The 17,687-nt window shown below is 40.5% G+C and overlaps 1 protein-coding gene across 1 annotated transcript; it reads left to right on the forward strand.

Annotated features, from left to right (window-relative positions):
- The first annotated feature begins 5,644 nt into the window (after nucleotides 1-5,644).
- On the forward strand, nucleotides 5,645-15,618 carry LOC125790236 (syncytin-A-like). The gene is made up of 2 exons (XM_049473231.1): nucleotides 5,645-6,096; nucleotides 12,907-15,618. The coding sequence occupies exon 2, from the start codon at nucleotides 13,543-13,545 to the stop codon at nucleotides 15,208-15,210; it is 1,668 nt and encodes a 555-aa protein (XP_049329188.1). The 5' UTR covers nucleotides 5,645-6,096; nucleotides 12,907-13,542; the 3' UTR covers nucleotides 15,211-15,618.
- Nucleotides 15,619-17,687: the final 2,069 nt, after the last annotated feature.

A 17,687-nucleotide genomic window follows, 5' to 3' on the forward strand; every position in this document is an offset into this window, starting at 1 on the left:
AGGTGAAAGCTCCCTGAGTTGCATTCCCACATTTAGGAATGGCAGAACACTTATTATAGTTATTATAGTCATTGCAGTAGATATATCAATCCATTCAAATTCTGAGAATGATTTAGAGAGTCTGTTTTAAGGTCCACACTTGCAGTTTAACTGTTTGTTGAGAATGCATGTATTGAGTTCAATATTTTTGTTGTTTGATCTATAAATAGAAAGTAAATCTTAAATATTAAAAGAGTAGTAAAACAAATTTTATACAGTGTTCCATCATTTTTGTCCTTCTGCAGCCCACCAAGAATGAGCTTGCAGCACCCAGTCAGCCCTTTTCCTTTTTTTTGGTGCTGCTAGCATTAGCTATTAGCCTGTGTTAATCTGCCAAGCCTTAGTTTTTAAGTCCTGCTTTAATGTTCTCCCAAAGTAGCCACTGGATTAATCCCCACCAGGCTAAATCTCTAGAAGCAGGGTCTAATGTCAATTTTAGAGGTATAAATATAACACATCTGATTTGGCTCTGCTGAATTTTCTTTAGAGTAACAGCAGTGTTTGCAGCCCATTTTATGTCATTGCATCAACCAAAAAACATGCATTAATAAATATGTTTATATGGTTTAAACTTCTAAATAAGTATCAGATGTGTGTTTGAGTTCAGATCTGCAGACTCTTGGCGAGATTTTAATCTCAGTGTCTTCATGAGGGAGAGTCACCTGGAATAGTTTTCTTAGCGTCTTGAAGGAAGGAGTTTCTGGAGGTGCTGAACAATAGCTGCCGCTTTTCCTTCACGCTGTGAAGCTCCAGCTCCTCCCAATTAAATCACCTCAAATCACCTTAATCTCAGTTCATCAGGTTTCCAAGCTTTCTTCTTGAGAAAAAAAGTACTCAGGTGTTTCTGTTTAGCCCTGCTTTAGATCACTGAATCGGGGGTCTCTGGATACATGCACTTGTAAGACTATCTTTATAAAGGGTTTATTAATAATCAGTTATAACACATACGTAGAAAGGGCAACAATTACCTATTGTTTGCCAAATAGTGACCCCCCCAGCCATCTATATTGATATGTGTTATAACTGATTATTAATGCAATTCATTTTTAAGGCATGTACAACCTAATTAGTAACTATTAATAAACTAATTGTTAACCATTTATAACCCCTTTATAAAGATAGTCTTATTTTAAAGTGGTCCCATCAATTTTACAGCTCTAAAACTCAAAGGACAAAATGTTTTCAGAGATACAGCCTCAGTTATATAAGCTATAAGCTACAGCACTGAGTGCTGGATAAAATTAACCCTTAAAATTCGCTTAACATCAGTGTAGGCTGCCTGCTCTGCCTTGGCGATGCTCTCCCCTAGCATGCGCTCCTCGCCCCGTCCCGATGGCATCTCCCTGCGGCCGCGTGGATTCATCCCCCCTCCCTGCGCTATAAATAACTTTTCTTTCAGCTAAACTAAGACTACTAAGCTCTTACCTCAGACTTGGTGATTCAGTGCTTGGGCAGTTTCACCATGTTAAAGCCCCACAGTCCCCTCTATATGATAAAATCTGATGCAAACAGCGCTCGCTTTAAACGCTGTTCTGTCGAGTTGAGCAATTGGGGATATGTTGTAAACCTATGGTTACTTACACAAGATAGCTAATGCTAACTAGCTCTGTAAACACAGCTGTAAACAGAGCTGTGAGCCCAGCTTCAACATTGCCTGTGGGCGGTTCTGAGCCGAAGTGGGCGAGGCCATGAACTCACTGGTTGACAAACACCTAACGACTCTCTGATCAACTTGTTTTCCTGATAAGTTTTATGATCTTCCTTTCTAAATCATTGGTTGTTTGTTGGATCAGCAATTTCAGTTAAATATATAATAATACAGATAATATTTGCAGATCATATTTGCAGAAATAACAGACTCTAAACGCTTCTTATAGCTTCCAAAGAGAGTCTGGCTTCTGGTTGAAAGAGGTATTTTGTCTCAGGTTTGATGTTTCTGATCATGAACAGCTTATTTAAATCATCCCACAGATTTTAATAATATTCAGGTCTGAGATGATCATGATGTTGTAGGTGTTTGGAGCTGATCTGTAGATTCACTATAACTGTTCTCTCCATCCTTCTCCTCTGATTATCTGAGATTTTTCTTGTTCTGCTACTTCAGCTCTTAACTAGAACTGTTCCTGTGATCTTTTATTTCCTCACTCTGTTCCTCACAGTGGAAACTGCAGCTGAATCTTTTTTATATCCTTCCTCTAAAAACCAGGATGTTGAATAATCTCTGTTTTCAGGTTATTTGAGAGTTTTGAGGAGAAAAACTTGTAATTGGCTCCTTAGCCCTTTCTCAATGAGGTCAATGAGCAATGACCAAACAAATTTTCTTCCAATAATTAGTGCTAAAAGTATTAAAATCAATAAAAGACAAGTGTTCCCAAATGTATGCACACCCTAATTTAGTGTAAAGAATTATTGCACACTTTCTGTAAATCCTATAAACTTCATGTCACTTCTCAAATATCACTGTTTTGTCGTCTATATGATTTATTTAACTGAAATTGCTGATCTGAACCAATGATTCATAAAAGAAAATCATAAAAATTTCTTTCCTACCTGTCAAGGATGAGAAGGGTGGACGTAAGTGCAGATATATTTAAATCTATTTAATAAACAAGATCAATAAAAACAAAACAGAAAACAAAACACACATAGAGCAAAAAACAAGACAAACATATTTAACAAGAAAAGAAAAACTAAGGAATAATAAAACTCAACTTATAACTCAAATATACTCAAACAATAACTTAACATAGAATAACTAGAGAACACAAAGAATACAAAATGAACAAACTTGGAACATTTACTAATATAGCAAAATAACAGACCTTCAAGAAAAAATACTACAAAACCAATACACATAAATACAGAGGACAAGGATACAAAAGACTCGACAAGCAAACACTCATACAAAGGACTATTTATACACAAGGAGGGTGAGGACCGGTAACGAGGGGGCGGGGTAACAAACAGGACACAAAGTGACTACACTAATGGTTAGGGCGGGGCTAGGGTGGAGCTAGGGCGGAGACAGGACCATGCAAAGCACATGGAGTACAAAAACAAAACAAGGAAAACAGCAACAAACAGAAACTGAAAAACACAAAAGGCTAAAGGCGTGACAGTACCACGGTTTATATAAGGGGGAGGAGTTATAGAGGGTAAAAATCACTTGGAGTATCTTCAGTCCGTCACTACTGCACACTGAAAGGACATTAATGGGGTAGGTTCCAAAGAAGATGCTTAGAACAGACACCATCATAAAACACTCCACCTCCGCAACACTAATGAAGTGAAATGCAGAGCTTTTACAATTTCCTCTTCAGTGGGTCGGTAAGAACAGCAGAGGGGAGAGAAGTGCGTTAACCTTCAGCCCTAATTAAAACCGCAGTCAGAAAAGCATCATGCGAAGAGGAAATTACAGAGCTGATGAAGTGTGTTCCCCCTTCCACTGCTCTGTCAGAAGATGCTGAAGAACTAAAGCTGCTGTTCCTGCTTTGCTCATGGTGTGTAATAAAGAGCTGCAGCTGAAGAACCGCTGAAGCTCTACAGCTGTTCTGTTTTACAGTAGTGTTTGGGTTAATGTGCTGTATGTGAGGGTTTCGTGACCATTTTTGAACTTTAGACGTAAACAGACTGTTTCTGTTACTATAACCTTAAGACTGATCTGTGTAAATGAGCTCTGTTTTGATTGGTTGCTTTGATGTGTTGCGCAACATCGGATGAGAGTGATGGCTGAAGACTTTTTTTTTATTTTGGTTGCACTTCAAAAAATCAGCTTCCATTGAAAAAGTAATCTGAGCTGAAATGCTCCTTATATAATTAAGGTGATCTGCAAAAGCGTACAAACGGTTTAAATATCTGCTTTTTGTTCAGCAAACAATAAAACTGAGTTTATCATATTTAAATAACAAAATTAAAGCTGGCACCTTTCAGCAACCCCACCACTGTTCACCTGCACTGGTTTCTAGTTATTGACTGTTTTTAAGGAACTGTTATGTAAAATACAGTTTATCCAGCTCATTAAAGCAGGTGCAGGGATATGGTGACTATACTGTTATATCACCAAGTTGGAGTTACAAGTTCAGGCCTTAGTCCTGTTGATCATCTTTATTTGAACAAAGACAACAAAAGTAGCTTCTTTAACATGGCGGCTCCATTGACAAAGAATCTTATCCACCATCCCCCCCAACACCAGAAGAGCTCCACCAGCCAACAAAATCCAACATATTTAAACAACCCCAAGAAAAAGAAAATGTGTGACTGCTAAGAATGCTTTATTTTGTGTAGGATTACATTGGAATTTAATTATTCATATCATAATAAACATAATACATTATTGCATCTTCTGCTTATGATAGTAGAACTAGAATCTCAATCTATTTTTAATCTAAAAATAATAAAAATAATACTTTTTTACAATGAGCTACATACAGCTCTGGGGAAAAAAATTTGAGGGCACTGACAAACGATAAGTTTCTTTGATTTTACCAAATTAAAAACCTCTGGAATATAATCAACAGGAAGATGGATGATCACAAACCATCAAACCACCAAACTGAACTGCTTGAATTTTTACACCAGGAGTAAAGCAGCATAAAGTTATCCAAAAGCAGTGTGTAAGACTGGTGGAGGAGAACATGATGCCAAGATGCATGAAAAAAATGTGTTTAAAAAACAGGGTTATTCCACCAAATATTGATTTCTGAACTCTTAAAACTTTATGAATATGAACTTGTTTTCTTTGCATTATTTGAGGTCTGAAAGCTCTGCATCCTTTTTGTTATTTCAGCCATTTCTCATTTTGTCTGTAGTTTATAGAATAAAACAACAATGTTTATTTTACTGAAACATAAACCTATAAATAGCAAAATCAGAGAAACTGAAGTGCTCTCTACATTTTTTTTAAGAGCTGCATGTTACTAAAGTTAATAATTCAATAATGGAGCTGATTAATATGGACGTGTTACAGGTGTACAGTGGCTTGCAAAAGTATTTATCCCCTTTGGACTTGTAATGCCACTACATAAGGGGACCTGTGGTGAGACCTACTTTAGAATAATACTATAATATATTTCAAATAGTGTTATTTAGGTTACTCCACAGAGAGTATAATTCCTAGTTTCCTATGACTTTTCACAAGGAAGATAAGGTATGGTGTTGGGCCTATTGTCTATTTTAAGCTGTTTTCAGTTTTTTTTTTAAAAAGGTGACTCTTATTTTGAATAGAAGCCTACAGGAAACAGGAAGTGGGGGCAGCCATTTTGTTTTTTGAGAGTCAAGTTCAGGGAGAATGCAGCCCAGAGAAGGCAATGCTGCTTTAAGCCATAGCAATTTTTGGCTCCTTTTGGTTGTATTTTTTTACCTCTTTGTCCTTGGCAATGTAATTGTTCTCTAGCCGGTGGAGATACATCAAGGAGCTGGGTGAGATTATTCCTTTTTTTTGCCTCGCTTGTTTGGCTTTGTTTGATACTTGTTGGGCCCTGGATACAATTTTGGGTGTTTTGTTGGTTTTTTGTTTTTGCTTTATTATTTTGGACATTATTTTTGCTTGGCTTATCATTGAACCTTTTTTGGACATTATGTTTTGATAGAATTCTGCCCATAACAAATTATACTTTAACTCTTCCACCCTCTCCTATTATACTTTAACTCTTTCACCCTCTCCTATTCCCCCAATTGTGGCTCCATCATGTCTGCTACAAAACTTGACCATTCATCTCTGCAGGGACCCAGATTGTTATCTGACCATTTGTCTCTGCAGGGACCCTCATCGTCTATATGCTAATTTATCTGACCATTTGTCTCTGCAGGGACCCTCATACCCCCCATTAAAGTGACCACCCTGCAGTTTTCAAAAGGTATATAATGTTCCCTCAAAATATCTTTAGTCAGATTGGTTCTGATCGACTGTGAGCTGTACCCATACTCTCTGTGTGTGTCAATAAACTCAAGTCAACTCTGAAGCCGTCTCCTGACTCCTGAATCGGACACCTGGTTCCTGAAGGCCGAATTTCTAACAACTTGGTGCCGTGACCCGGATGGCATACTGAAACCTACTTGGTGAGTAAACGCCATCCTGAACTGGAGAGAAATTCTGGTTTTATAAGACTAAGGAGTCAGTAAAGTTTAGCCTCTCTAGAGATTAGGAGTTGTTACTGATACTCTAGGAGTTGTTACTGTTACTGTAACTGTTATCCTCTCTGTAAAGAGAGAAGTTTACTGTTTTGTCACTGATAGGAACCTTGCGTTCTGTGGCTGTAATCCTCTGTTCTGAGGGAACTGTACTGTTTTGTCACTGATAGGAACCTTGCGTTTTGTGGCTGTAATCCTCTGTTCTGAGGGAACTGTACTGTTTTGTTACTGTTAGAATTGTAGTCTTTGTTTGTTACTGATAAAACCTAGTGTTTGTGGCTGTAATATTCTGCTTGAGGGAAGTTTGTTTGTGTCACTGTTAAAACCTAGCGTTTTGAATTGTCGTTTGTTACTGATAAAACCTGGTGTTTTATTACTGTTAAAGGTGTTTTTTTGGCTTGTTTGATTGGATTGTTTGTCACTAGTTATCTCACCATGATCTCTAAAGGCACAAATACTCAGAAAAATGCTAAAGATTCCTGGAAACCTCTTAACTATAAAAACAGCACCTTAGTTACGGGGGGGTCTGAAATGCCTAAGTGGTCTGACTCTGAGTTTGAAAAACTAATCAATGACATAGTAAATAAGCAGACAAATGAACAAAAGCGAATTCAATACTTTTCATCCAAAGGTTTCCCTGCTGATACAGAATGGACTCTTGATGAGTGCAAAACAGCTTTAGGTCTAGGCATCAAGCATAACTCAGTTAAAGAATGTTTTTTTGTTATTAAGCAACACTGGGAAAGCAGATTGAAATCTATGGATGAAAAGTTAAAAGAAGCGGAAGGGAAGGTCTTAGAGTTAACCAATGAATGCAAAAAGCACAAAACAGCTTCGCTAAATGCTCAAAAATCGTGTAAAAAGCTGCAACAATCACTTACTGAGGTTGAACAGCAACATGCTAACTGCAAACCTAAGCCCCAGTGTCGTCCCCCACCTGTAGCTCCTCCTCCAGGTCAGCCATGCTATACAGAGGATGAAGCTCCAATGTTTGCTGGACTGTATCCTGACTTGAACACATTCTACTCAGATGGATCAGAGTCTTCATTCTCTGATGAAGATTCTGAACCCATACACAACAAGGTTTTTCAGATGAGACCAGTCACAATCAGGTCAGCTGAGGTTCTTAATAAGGGTGGTGAAGTCAAGGAAACAAGGGTACAGATTGGCCACATTCCATTGGATGCATCCACTTTGGATAGCCTGTCCAAAGAGTTTAAACACCCAAGAGAAATGGGCCTTGACTTCATTGACCTTATTGAAAAAAAAGACATCTTTATTCACTACACCCTAATGATGCTGTTGCAATAGCAAGTCAAGTCCTTAATATCACTGACAGTAGAAAGCTTGCCAACAAGGTGTTAGATAGTCTAGGTGATAATGGGCAGGACATTAACAAGGGGTGGGAGGTGTTCAAAGACTGGATTAGCCAGAAATGCCGCAAGACCACTGATTGGGGGCAGATAAGTAACTGCAAGCAAAAGAAAGGGGAATCAGCTGCTGAATACTGTGACCGGTTTGAACGGATTTTCCTTCGTCATTGTGGAATAGATTCCTACAAAAGTGACACCATAGATTGCACCTCTGACGGTCCACACTTTGGACAACTGGTCGATTCACTAAGACCAGAACTTAGACAGGCCCTAGTGACAGCGATTCCAAACTGGCGTAAGGTTAAATGGGGTGAACTTAAAATTGAGCTAGACAGATTGGACCTTGATTTAGAGCCAGGCCATGTCTCAGCATCGATACACGTCCTAAAAGGCAATGGCTCTAACTCAAGTAACAATCCTAAGGTTACTAGTCAAAAAAATGAGTGTCATTACTGTCACAAACCTGGTCATTTTGCAAGGGATTGCCGTAAGAGACAGGCCGATAATCTCAAAAGGGGGTTAAATACACAGAATAGCCAAGGGAACTTTTCACAGGATAGTTCCATAGGACTATCAAACAATGTGTTCCAGGGAATCTCACAGGACCAATTGGCAATGATAATCAAGGCCGTACAGGGATGCACAGAGGTGTCAAAAGTCCCATCTGCCCATTCTTTAAACTAATTTGCCCAGCCGCTTCTGCCCACCTGTGTGCTATCAGTAGAGTTTTTGAGAACCGTCTTTTTGTTGATATTCAAATTAGGGAACAGGATTGGTCATTTCTTGTAGACACAGGAGCTCAGGTCACTACTCTTTCAGAAACAATTTGCACATCTTTAGGATTATCTTTAACAGACAAACACATCACAGCTGAGGGACTAGGTAATGCTGGTATTTCATTATCTCTATCTGCACCAGTAGATGTTAATCTAGGACCTAAAACAATCTCATGGCAATTTTGGGTGGGAAAGGTTGAAAACATTCTTGGGATGGATTTTCTGAGGAAACTGAACTGTTCTTTGTCTATTAATGCTGATTCTTGTGTTTGGAACATTGCCTCTTTGAAACAATCTGATTTAGCTGATCACCCTATTTGGTCTGATGATAAGGATGATTGTGGTCTTTTGGATATGGAGCCAGTTATACTCAAAGGTAGTCAACCTCCTTGTACTAAACAGTATCCTATCAACAAAGAAGCTTTGCAGGGTATTGTGCCCATCATTGAACAGCTTGTGAAAAGAGGTATTTTGGTCAAAACACAAAGTGTATCCAATAGTCCTGTATGGCCAGTTCGCAAAGCTAATGGAACTTGGCGGTTAACAGTGGACTACAGAGTAGCCAATCAGCATATAGACAAACTAACTCCCTTAGTTGCTGACCCATCTACCATCTTTGATGGTATTCCCACAGCACACAGTGTTTTTTCTGTTGTTGACATGGCCAATGGTTTTTGGTCTGTTCCATTAGCATCACAAAGCCAGCCATGGCTTGCGTTTACTGTGGGGGATGAGCAGTATCAGTGGACACGCCTGCCACAGGGGTTTCATAACAGTCCCAGTATTTACCATCAAGCACTCAGAAATCATCTTTCACAGGCAGACCATATTTTGCAGTCATCTGTTATTGTTCAGTATGTTGATGATGTTTTGTTGAGTAGTGAAAGTGAGGAAACACATGACAGGGATGTAAAAGCGCTTCTTGATTTTTTGGCTAGCAAAGGACACAAAGCCAGTCGTGATAAAGCTCAACTGTGTTGTACTGGTGTACAATATTTGGGTCAATGGGTTTCTCAGGGTTCCAGAGGCATTTTGCCTGCTAGAAGCTCAGCAATTAATGCAATGTCAATACCAACCACAGTGCACAAATTGCGAGCTTTCTTAGGTCTATGCAATTACTGTAGACTTTGGATTGATTCTTATGCTGCAATTTCACAACCACTATACGATCTGCTTAAGGGTAACCCTGGACAACATGACCCTGTTGTACACACAGATGATAGCACATCTGCCTTTGTTAAACTCAAATCAGCATTGGTATCTGCACCAGCTCTTGGCCTTTGTGATCCAAACAAACCTTTTACTGTTTTTGTGCATGAAGATTGTGGTTTTATGACATCCTGTCTAACTCAGGAGCATGGTGGTATGCAACGTCCAGTAGCTTATCATTCAGCTAAGTTAGATGCTGTGGCATGTGGAATGGGTCCATGTTTAAGAGCAGTACAGGCTACTTATCTTGCTTTGTTGTCATTTGCGCCACGTACGTTAGAACAAATAGTCACAGTCAAATGTCCTCATTCTGTGTCAGCATTACTCAATAATGGCCGTGTATTGTCAGTGACAGCCTCCAGGTGGGGAAACTGGCTTGCAGTGTTGACAGCTCCTAATGTGGTGATTCAGAATGCACCCATGAACAACCCCTCCTCCTTTATGATGTCTTCATTGACTGATGCTTATGAGGAAGGGGATGATCATGACTGCATTGAATTGTCCAGTCCTCATCCTGTTTTCAAAGACATTCCTTTAGATAATCCTGATTTGATTCTTTTTACTGACGGTTCCTCAACTTACACTAATGGTCAGCGTAGATCTGGATGGGCAGTGACTGACAGTTTTCAAACTTTGGCCAGTGGTAGTCTTCCTCCCTCCTACTCAGCCCAGCAGGCTGAGTTGGTGGCTCTGACTGAAGCATGCAAACTTGCATCAGGGAGAAGTACAACCATTTATACAGATTCTAGATATGCATTTGGGGTGGCAAATGACTTTGGACACTTGTGGAGGAACAGGGGTTTCCTCACAGCTGCTGGCACTCCAGTTAAAAATGCTGATCTGGTACAGAATCTTTTGGAAGCTGTCAAATTACCCACAGATCTAGCCATTGTAAAAGTTAAAGCACACACAGGTGGTACTTCTTTTGAAGCACAGGGCAATAGAATTGCAGATGAAGCGGCAAAAAGGGCAAGTTTTTTACCACCAGCTAGCATTGCATCTCTTACTAGCACAGAGTGCAATACTAATAAAATTTCTTCAATTCAAAAGCTACAGTCAGAGTCTCCAAGTTGGGAACTCTGGAAATGGTTGGATTCAGGTGCAAAAGTTGATCCAGAAGGTGTATGGATCAAAGGGGGAAAAATTGTAGCACCAGAATCACTACTTCCGTACCTAGCCACACAGATACATTCTTTGGGCCACATTGGGATGGAAAAAATGGTTCACCAATTCTCACATTCTTGGTGGAATCCTAAATTCAGGGAACAGGCTAGAACTGTTGTTCAGAATTGTGTTGCATGTAATCAAGTTAACGCTGCACCTCAATTGCGAACTCCTGCCAATAGAACAGTGGCTCCTCCAGGTCCGTTTCGTCATTTACAAGTAGATTACATCACATTGCCTAAATGCGAGGGCAAACAAGATGTTTTAATTGTAATTGATAAATTTTCTCGTTGGATTGAGGCCTATCCAATAGGGGTGGGAATCGTTTACTATCTCACGATTCGATTCGATTCCGATTTTGGGGGCCACGATTCGATTCAAAATCGATTTTTGATTCAAAACGATTTGAATTATAAAAATTTCTGCTTCTGGCTTATGAATCTTATTGAAAAAAAACCTCCATAATATACACTGGTCCTGGAGCAGGTAATGTGTTACAAAAACAATAAAATGTGCAGGAATGTGGGTCCTCAGTGACAGAGGAATCACTGGGATATCACAATGACGTTAATGAACAATAAATAAATAATAAATAACACTGCTTTATTACCAGGCTACTAGCGGTGGTGTGTAGGTGACGCTGCTGGGCTGATGTGATGATAGCAGTGGAGCGCTAAAGTTCAGGAGCAGCTGCTGATTAACTAGTTAATTTAAGGTCGTTGTATTTCTTCAGAAAGGGGGCAGGAGGTGGAGAAATTAATTCATATGGTCCATTCCTTAATTCCTCTGTGATGAGGAGCTGAAATGAGCTCTGATTAGCTTATTGTTATTTTTCCGTTCCGCCTTAAATGCTGCAGCCCGCAGCCACCTGTAGCGTTATTTAAGGTGGAACTGGAAAGTTAGCTAGTTAGCTAGCTAACAGTTACTGAAACTAACTACTAGCGATCTTTTTTATGCTTGTTATGAAGCATTCTGCCATAAAACATTAAAACTACACGTTAATCTAATGTAATATAGTGCTTGTTCTGCCATCTTACCGGTGATTCTCAAACACCTACGCTCTGTGTGTGTCTGGAAGATCTCCGTTTGAAAGGACAAGCGCTATCCCCAGGGTTGCCAGGTCCAACAAAAATACCCAGCCCAAAATCAGTCTAAAACCCGCCCCTCAGAATCGATTTTGGGACATTTTAAATCGATTCTGAATCGTAGTAAATGAGAATCAAGATTCTTATGTGAATCGATTTTTTGGCACACCTCTACTATCCAACTTCTAAGGGTACTGCCACGCATACAGCTAAAATGCTAGTGCAAGATTTTATTCCCAGATGGGGACTTCCTGAACAAATTGAGTCTGACCAAGGTACTCATTTCACCGGACAGGTAGTACAAGCAGTTTGTAAACTTTTACAGGTGAACTGGAAGCTTCACTGTCCGTACAGACCACAAGCCTCAGGGCAAGTAGAGTGTGCAAACCGTGTCATCAAGGAACGGCTTACAAAACTCCATAATCAGGGAGTAAAATGGACTGCATCCTTGCCTGCTGTACTTTGCAGTATTAGGGCAACTAGCAACAAAACTGTTGGACTTAGTCCTTATGAGGTTGTGACAGGTAGGCCGATGCTGGTTCCAGGGCTGATCGATCTTCGCAAAGCAGACGTGCATTTATTGTCAGATGCACTCCTCAATTACTGTCAAACACTAACACAAGCAGTACAGGCAGCTCAGAATCAAGTCAGTAACGCTTGGGGCAGACCATCTGAAGGTGGACATACAATTATTCCAGGTCAATGGGTCATGGTGAGAAGACATGATAAACAATCTCTAGAACCCAGATGGGATGGTCCATATCAGGTTCTTTTGATTACTGATTCAGCAGTGAAATGTGAAGGAAAGAAAACATGGATTCATGTTTCACATTGTAAGGTTGTGCCTGCTCCACAAAAATAAGTTTGAGGGTCAGTAAAAGAAGAGGTGGGTAATTGTACAGAGTCCCGAGGAAGAACCATGATTTCTATTTTCATGGGGGTTACCCTTTGGGATGAAGATTTTACAACACTGTACATCACCATAATAGCCTCTTCTGAGGGACAGACAGTAAAGAGCAGGTGATAACCTTGTCTGTATAAGGATAAAAACAACAACAACAAAAACAATAACAAAAGGTAGACAAGTATGAACAGTTCACTGCCTATGTCTTCTTGTTTCCATCCATTTAGGACAATACATTGACTTCTGGATGATTTGATGCATCTTCATGAAAGCTCATCTTCAAGAGAGTCTGCGTAGCCAAGGATCTGCAAAGACATCTGCTCAGCCGAGGATCTGCAAGACATCTGCTCAGCCGAGGATCTTCAAGAGATCTGCTCAGCCGAGGATCTTCAAGAGATCTGCACAGCCGAGGATCTTCAGGAAATCTGCACAGCCGAGGATCTTCAGGAAATCTGCACAGCCGAGAATCTTCAAGAGATCTGCATAACTGATAACCTTCAAGAGAGTCTGCACAGCTGAGAAGTTTCAAGACAGTCTGCACAGCTGAGGATCTTCAAGAGATCTGCACAGCCGAGGATCTTCAGGAAATCTGCACAGCCGAGGATCTTCAGGAAATCTGCACAGCCGAGAATCTTCAAGAGATCTGCATAACTGATAACCTTCAAGAGAGTCTGCACAGCTGAGAAGTTTCAAGACAGTCTGCACAGCTGAGGATCTTCAAGAGATCTGCACAGCCTGAAGAACCTTCAAGAAAATCTGCATAGCTGAGGAATCCAAGAAAATCTGTGTAGCTTTTTGAAGACAAAGACAAGACCTTGAAGACAACTTCAAGCAACCCACACTGTGAAGTCTACCAGAACACCATGAATGCAATTATGTGCATGATCATAGCAATGATCTATGGTGTAAATACATGGGATTGCACACGCATGCCTACTGAATACTTGACATTTCACCATGCAAAAGCAAATCACCCAAGCTCCCTGACCTGCACCCTTCATGAACAAGCTTTGCCTGAAAACACTATATGTCTCTGGCACTTCTGTACCAATGAAGAATCAGAAACATTAGGACCAAGTTCACTAATAGTGAGCTTTAGGGTAAAAGCAGGCTTTGTACTGGTGAACCAACGAACAAATAACCTATTTGTTCTAAACCAGAATGGCACCTTATTCTTTAACAAGATAAGGTATGAAAATGAAGGCTCGTACAGATGCAAATGTGGCGAACATGTTCGGTATCATCAGCTTTATGTAGATACTGACATAAAAATAAACCAAGGGGGAAACCAAGTTCCAAGCATTAACCCAAAAGAGAATGTTTTTTCCCATCTCTTCTCACTGACAAGGACTCAACTTTTCGGAGAGCAGCCTGTGTGTGTTCCCCAACCTGTCAGCGTAACTGGAGGAATCTCATGGACTGCACATTCAATCTCCAAATGTGACACATGTTCTGTCTTACAATCACATAATAGCAATCCAGTTAACATTGTCTCCTGTCACAACGTCACAGTTCCAGTGGTCACTAGCTGCTGTGTCCCTGGTGAAAACACATGCAACACCACCTCACTTCCGAAAACCAATGTCACAGAGCTTATCACACCCAGTCATTTTCCCTGGTGTATTGAGAGTACAGGTGAATCACCTTCTCTAGGTGAAATTCCCAAACAAGCATGTGCTGAAATCTATGCCTTAGATGATGAGGGCACCGCTTACAGACACTCATCCAGGATATCACAAAAACTGCCTTCTCAAATCACTCTCCAGGGGCCTGTTGATGATGAAGACTGCGTAAAAGAAGGTGCTCACTGGCATAATCTACTCGCTTTGACTCAGATATGTCGTCTACCTGCTCCGGTAGGTACATACTGGCTCTGTGGAACTACTGCATGGTCTGAATTGCCCTCCAGGTTTAATGGCAGATGCACACTCGCATACCTGTATCCATCCATGAGGAGTAAACAAGAGAAGTTACAACTCACAGCTGGCAGTACTGACCAGAGTAATACCTGCATTCCTGGTTTAACCTGTCAACAGACTCTGTGGTCTCGCACTCTTGGAGCTCTAATTCCATCATATGGTGTCATGCAATCACTGGATCAGATCCGTACCCTCTCAAGACAAATGGATCAATTAATTAATGACACTGTTTTCGCCTTAAACAACATCAGCCTTGCCTTAGCTTCCCACAGAATGATGATTCTGCAGAACCGCATTGCTCTGGACTATCTACTATCCAGCCATGGTGGAACTTGCTCAGTGGTAGGTCCTGAATGCTGCACTGATGTCATGAATCCTAAGGAAGACCTCTCAAACATAATCACAGACTTACGAAATTTACATGACCAAGTATCCACAATGAACAATTCTGAAACTTGGCTATATGGACTTCTTGGACCTTTATGGCATAACATTGTAGAGATAGGCTTGGTTCTACTTTGCACAGTTATAGCCATTTTTATTGTTTGCTTTAGTTTTCGATTTTTTATTGTACATATGTTTCGAATTTTGAGTAATAATGTAGTTGTGTGATTCTCCATTTGGGAGAATCAAAGGGGGAATTGATAGAATTCTGCCCATAACAAATTATACTTTAACTCTTCCACCCTCTCCTATTATACTTTAACTCTTTCACCCTCTCCTATTCCCCCAATTGTGGCTCCATCATGTCTGCTACAAAACTTGACCATTCATCTCTGCAGGGACCCAGATTGTTATCTGACCATTTGTCTCTGCAGGGACCCTCATCGTCTATATGCTAATTTATCTGACCATTTGTCTCTGCAGGGACCCTCATACCCCCCATTAAAGTGACCACCCTGCAGTTTTCAAAAGGTATATAATGTTCCCTCAAAATATCTTTAGTCAGATTGGTTCTGATCGACTGTGAGCTGTACCCATACTCTCTGTGTGTGTCAATAAACTCAAGTCAACTCTGAAGCCGTCTCCTGACTCCTGAATCGGACACCTGGTTCCTGAAGGCCGAATTTCTAACAGTTTGCTTGGATTATCATTTAATTTTTGGACATTATTTTTGCTTGGATTGTCATTGTTGATTTTTTGTGTCTTTTTTTGATAACCTCTTTATACCTTGATTACTATTCCTATTTTAAGGTTCATGATCTTTTGTAATTAGTGACGTTTATCTAATGTTTATTTTTTGGTTTTGCTTTGTTGTGGCTGATGTTGTTAGGAAATTAGTAAACTTTCTACTTTTGCAAGCTCTGATGTATTCTAGTATTTGCTTGTTCAAGTTTTCCTCCCACTAAATTAGGTTCTGGATTTTATTAGTAACTCCTGAGTTTGGTTAGAGTGTTACAGATGGTGGCCCGTACAGGGACCTAATAATATATAAGTGGTGAGGGTTTTTTTTGTGTGTTTACTCCAACACTTCTAACAACGCTTAAATATGGAATCAGACAGGAATGAGACTTTAGAGGAGGCTGCTGATCAGACAGATACAGACCCAAGCACAGATAGAGGTGCTGCCACAGAGTCCCCTTCCTTTGTTCCTGGGCCTGGGGTCACTTATAGAAATCCAGTTCCTGTAGCAGAAATTAGTTCTCTACTAGTGAACTGTACATAAATAGTGAAGCTGGAGAAAGTGATGAAGAGAAACAAACCTCCCAGAGACCTACAGGGAGTATCATCGGCCACCTTGAGTCTGAAGTGGCCAGTCTGTCCCATTCAGTGCAGTCCCTGAAAACTGAAATTAAAGACTTCAAGGAGAAGTTTCTAACCGCCATTGAAAGTGCAACAAACCAAGAAGTCACACTGAGAGAAAGTATGGATCAGTGGATTGAAGCCCTAGAAGAACTGCTTAAACGCTCCATTAACCAGCTTGAACAAGAGGTTGTGGAATGTATGCAAAGGAGAGATGAACAGTGGAAAAGGGAGATAACTAGGTTGGGATCTAGCACTCCTTTTTGGATTTTATGAAGAAATGTGAGAACTTCCTAACATTAAGGCATTTAAGTGATAGTGAGCTTATGGTCACCCTCAATGCTGTTTTAACAGGGTCTGCTAGAAGCTGGTGGATGGCTGAGAAGAATAAAATCCATAACTGGGTAGGTTTCAAGAGAGCATTTTTGGCGGCTTTTCTCCCCACTGACTGACTGAGACATGACTGAGGTTGAAGAACAACTTAAAGCCACTGTCCAAGAACCAGACCAATGCATTTGAGACTTCGCCTATGACTACCGTGCCCTTTGCCTTAAATGGAAGAGTGACCTGCCAGAAGTAGAACTTGTCAGGAGAATTCTAAATAACTGCATTCCTGCTTTAGCAGAGAGTCTAAGAGGGACAGTTCATACTGTAGAGCAATTGGTCCATGGTGGAAAGGGATTTGAATGCAAAGAAAGATTACTGGGCCAGGGTAAACCAACTTAAAGTGCAAGACAAAAAGAGAAAAAAAAATTCACATCCCAAAGAAACCAATCTTCAGCCCCCCCATTTAGCCCTAGTTCAGTCTGTATCCCCTTCACTCCCCTTCACTGCTGTTGCAGTACAAGGAGTTCAAGTGGAAGCTGTTTTGGATATGAGCTGTACTTTCACCTTGATGCAGAAGCAACTCTGGGAGGCCATGAACAAACCAGGAGGGCCCCTGATTAAAAAACCAAACCGGCCATTTATTCTGGCTGATGGGAAGGTACACAACCCAGAGGGGAAGGTTCAGCTGTCATACAAGTGGCATGGACTTTTGGTAATGGCAGAGACTTACATCATGACAAATACCCAATTGGTATTTCCCCTGGTCTTGGGACTAGATTTCTTGAGTCGTTCCGGTGTCCAATTAAATGTTGGGGAGCGTAACTACAGCTTGAAGATTAAAGGGAGATGGAGTGTTTTTCCCTTTTTGTCAACTGGGGTGATGAGCCACTTCGGTTTAAAACTCATCGAGCCAAAAGTTAATCTGTATGTTGCTTTACCACTTGAAAGTGATCAGACAGTGGACATCTCAAGTTCCTTTAATACCCAGGACTCTAATAGCTTACTGGAAATCCATCCTC

The sequence above is a fragment of the Astyanax mexicanus genome, unplaced genomic scaffold (assembly GCF_023375975.1).
Source record: "Astyanax mexicanus isolate ESR-SI-001 unplaced genomic scaffold, AstMex3_surface scaffold_35, whole genome shotgun sequence".
Taxonomy (NCBI): Eukaryota; Metazoa; Chordata; class Actinopteri; order Characiformes; family Acestrorhamphidae; genus Astyanax; species Astyanax mexicanus.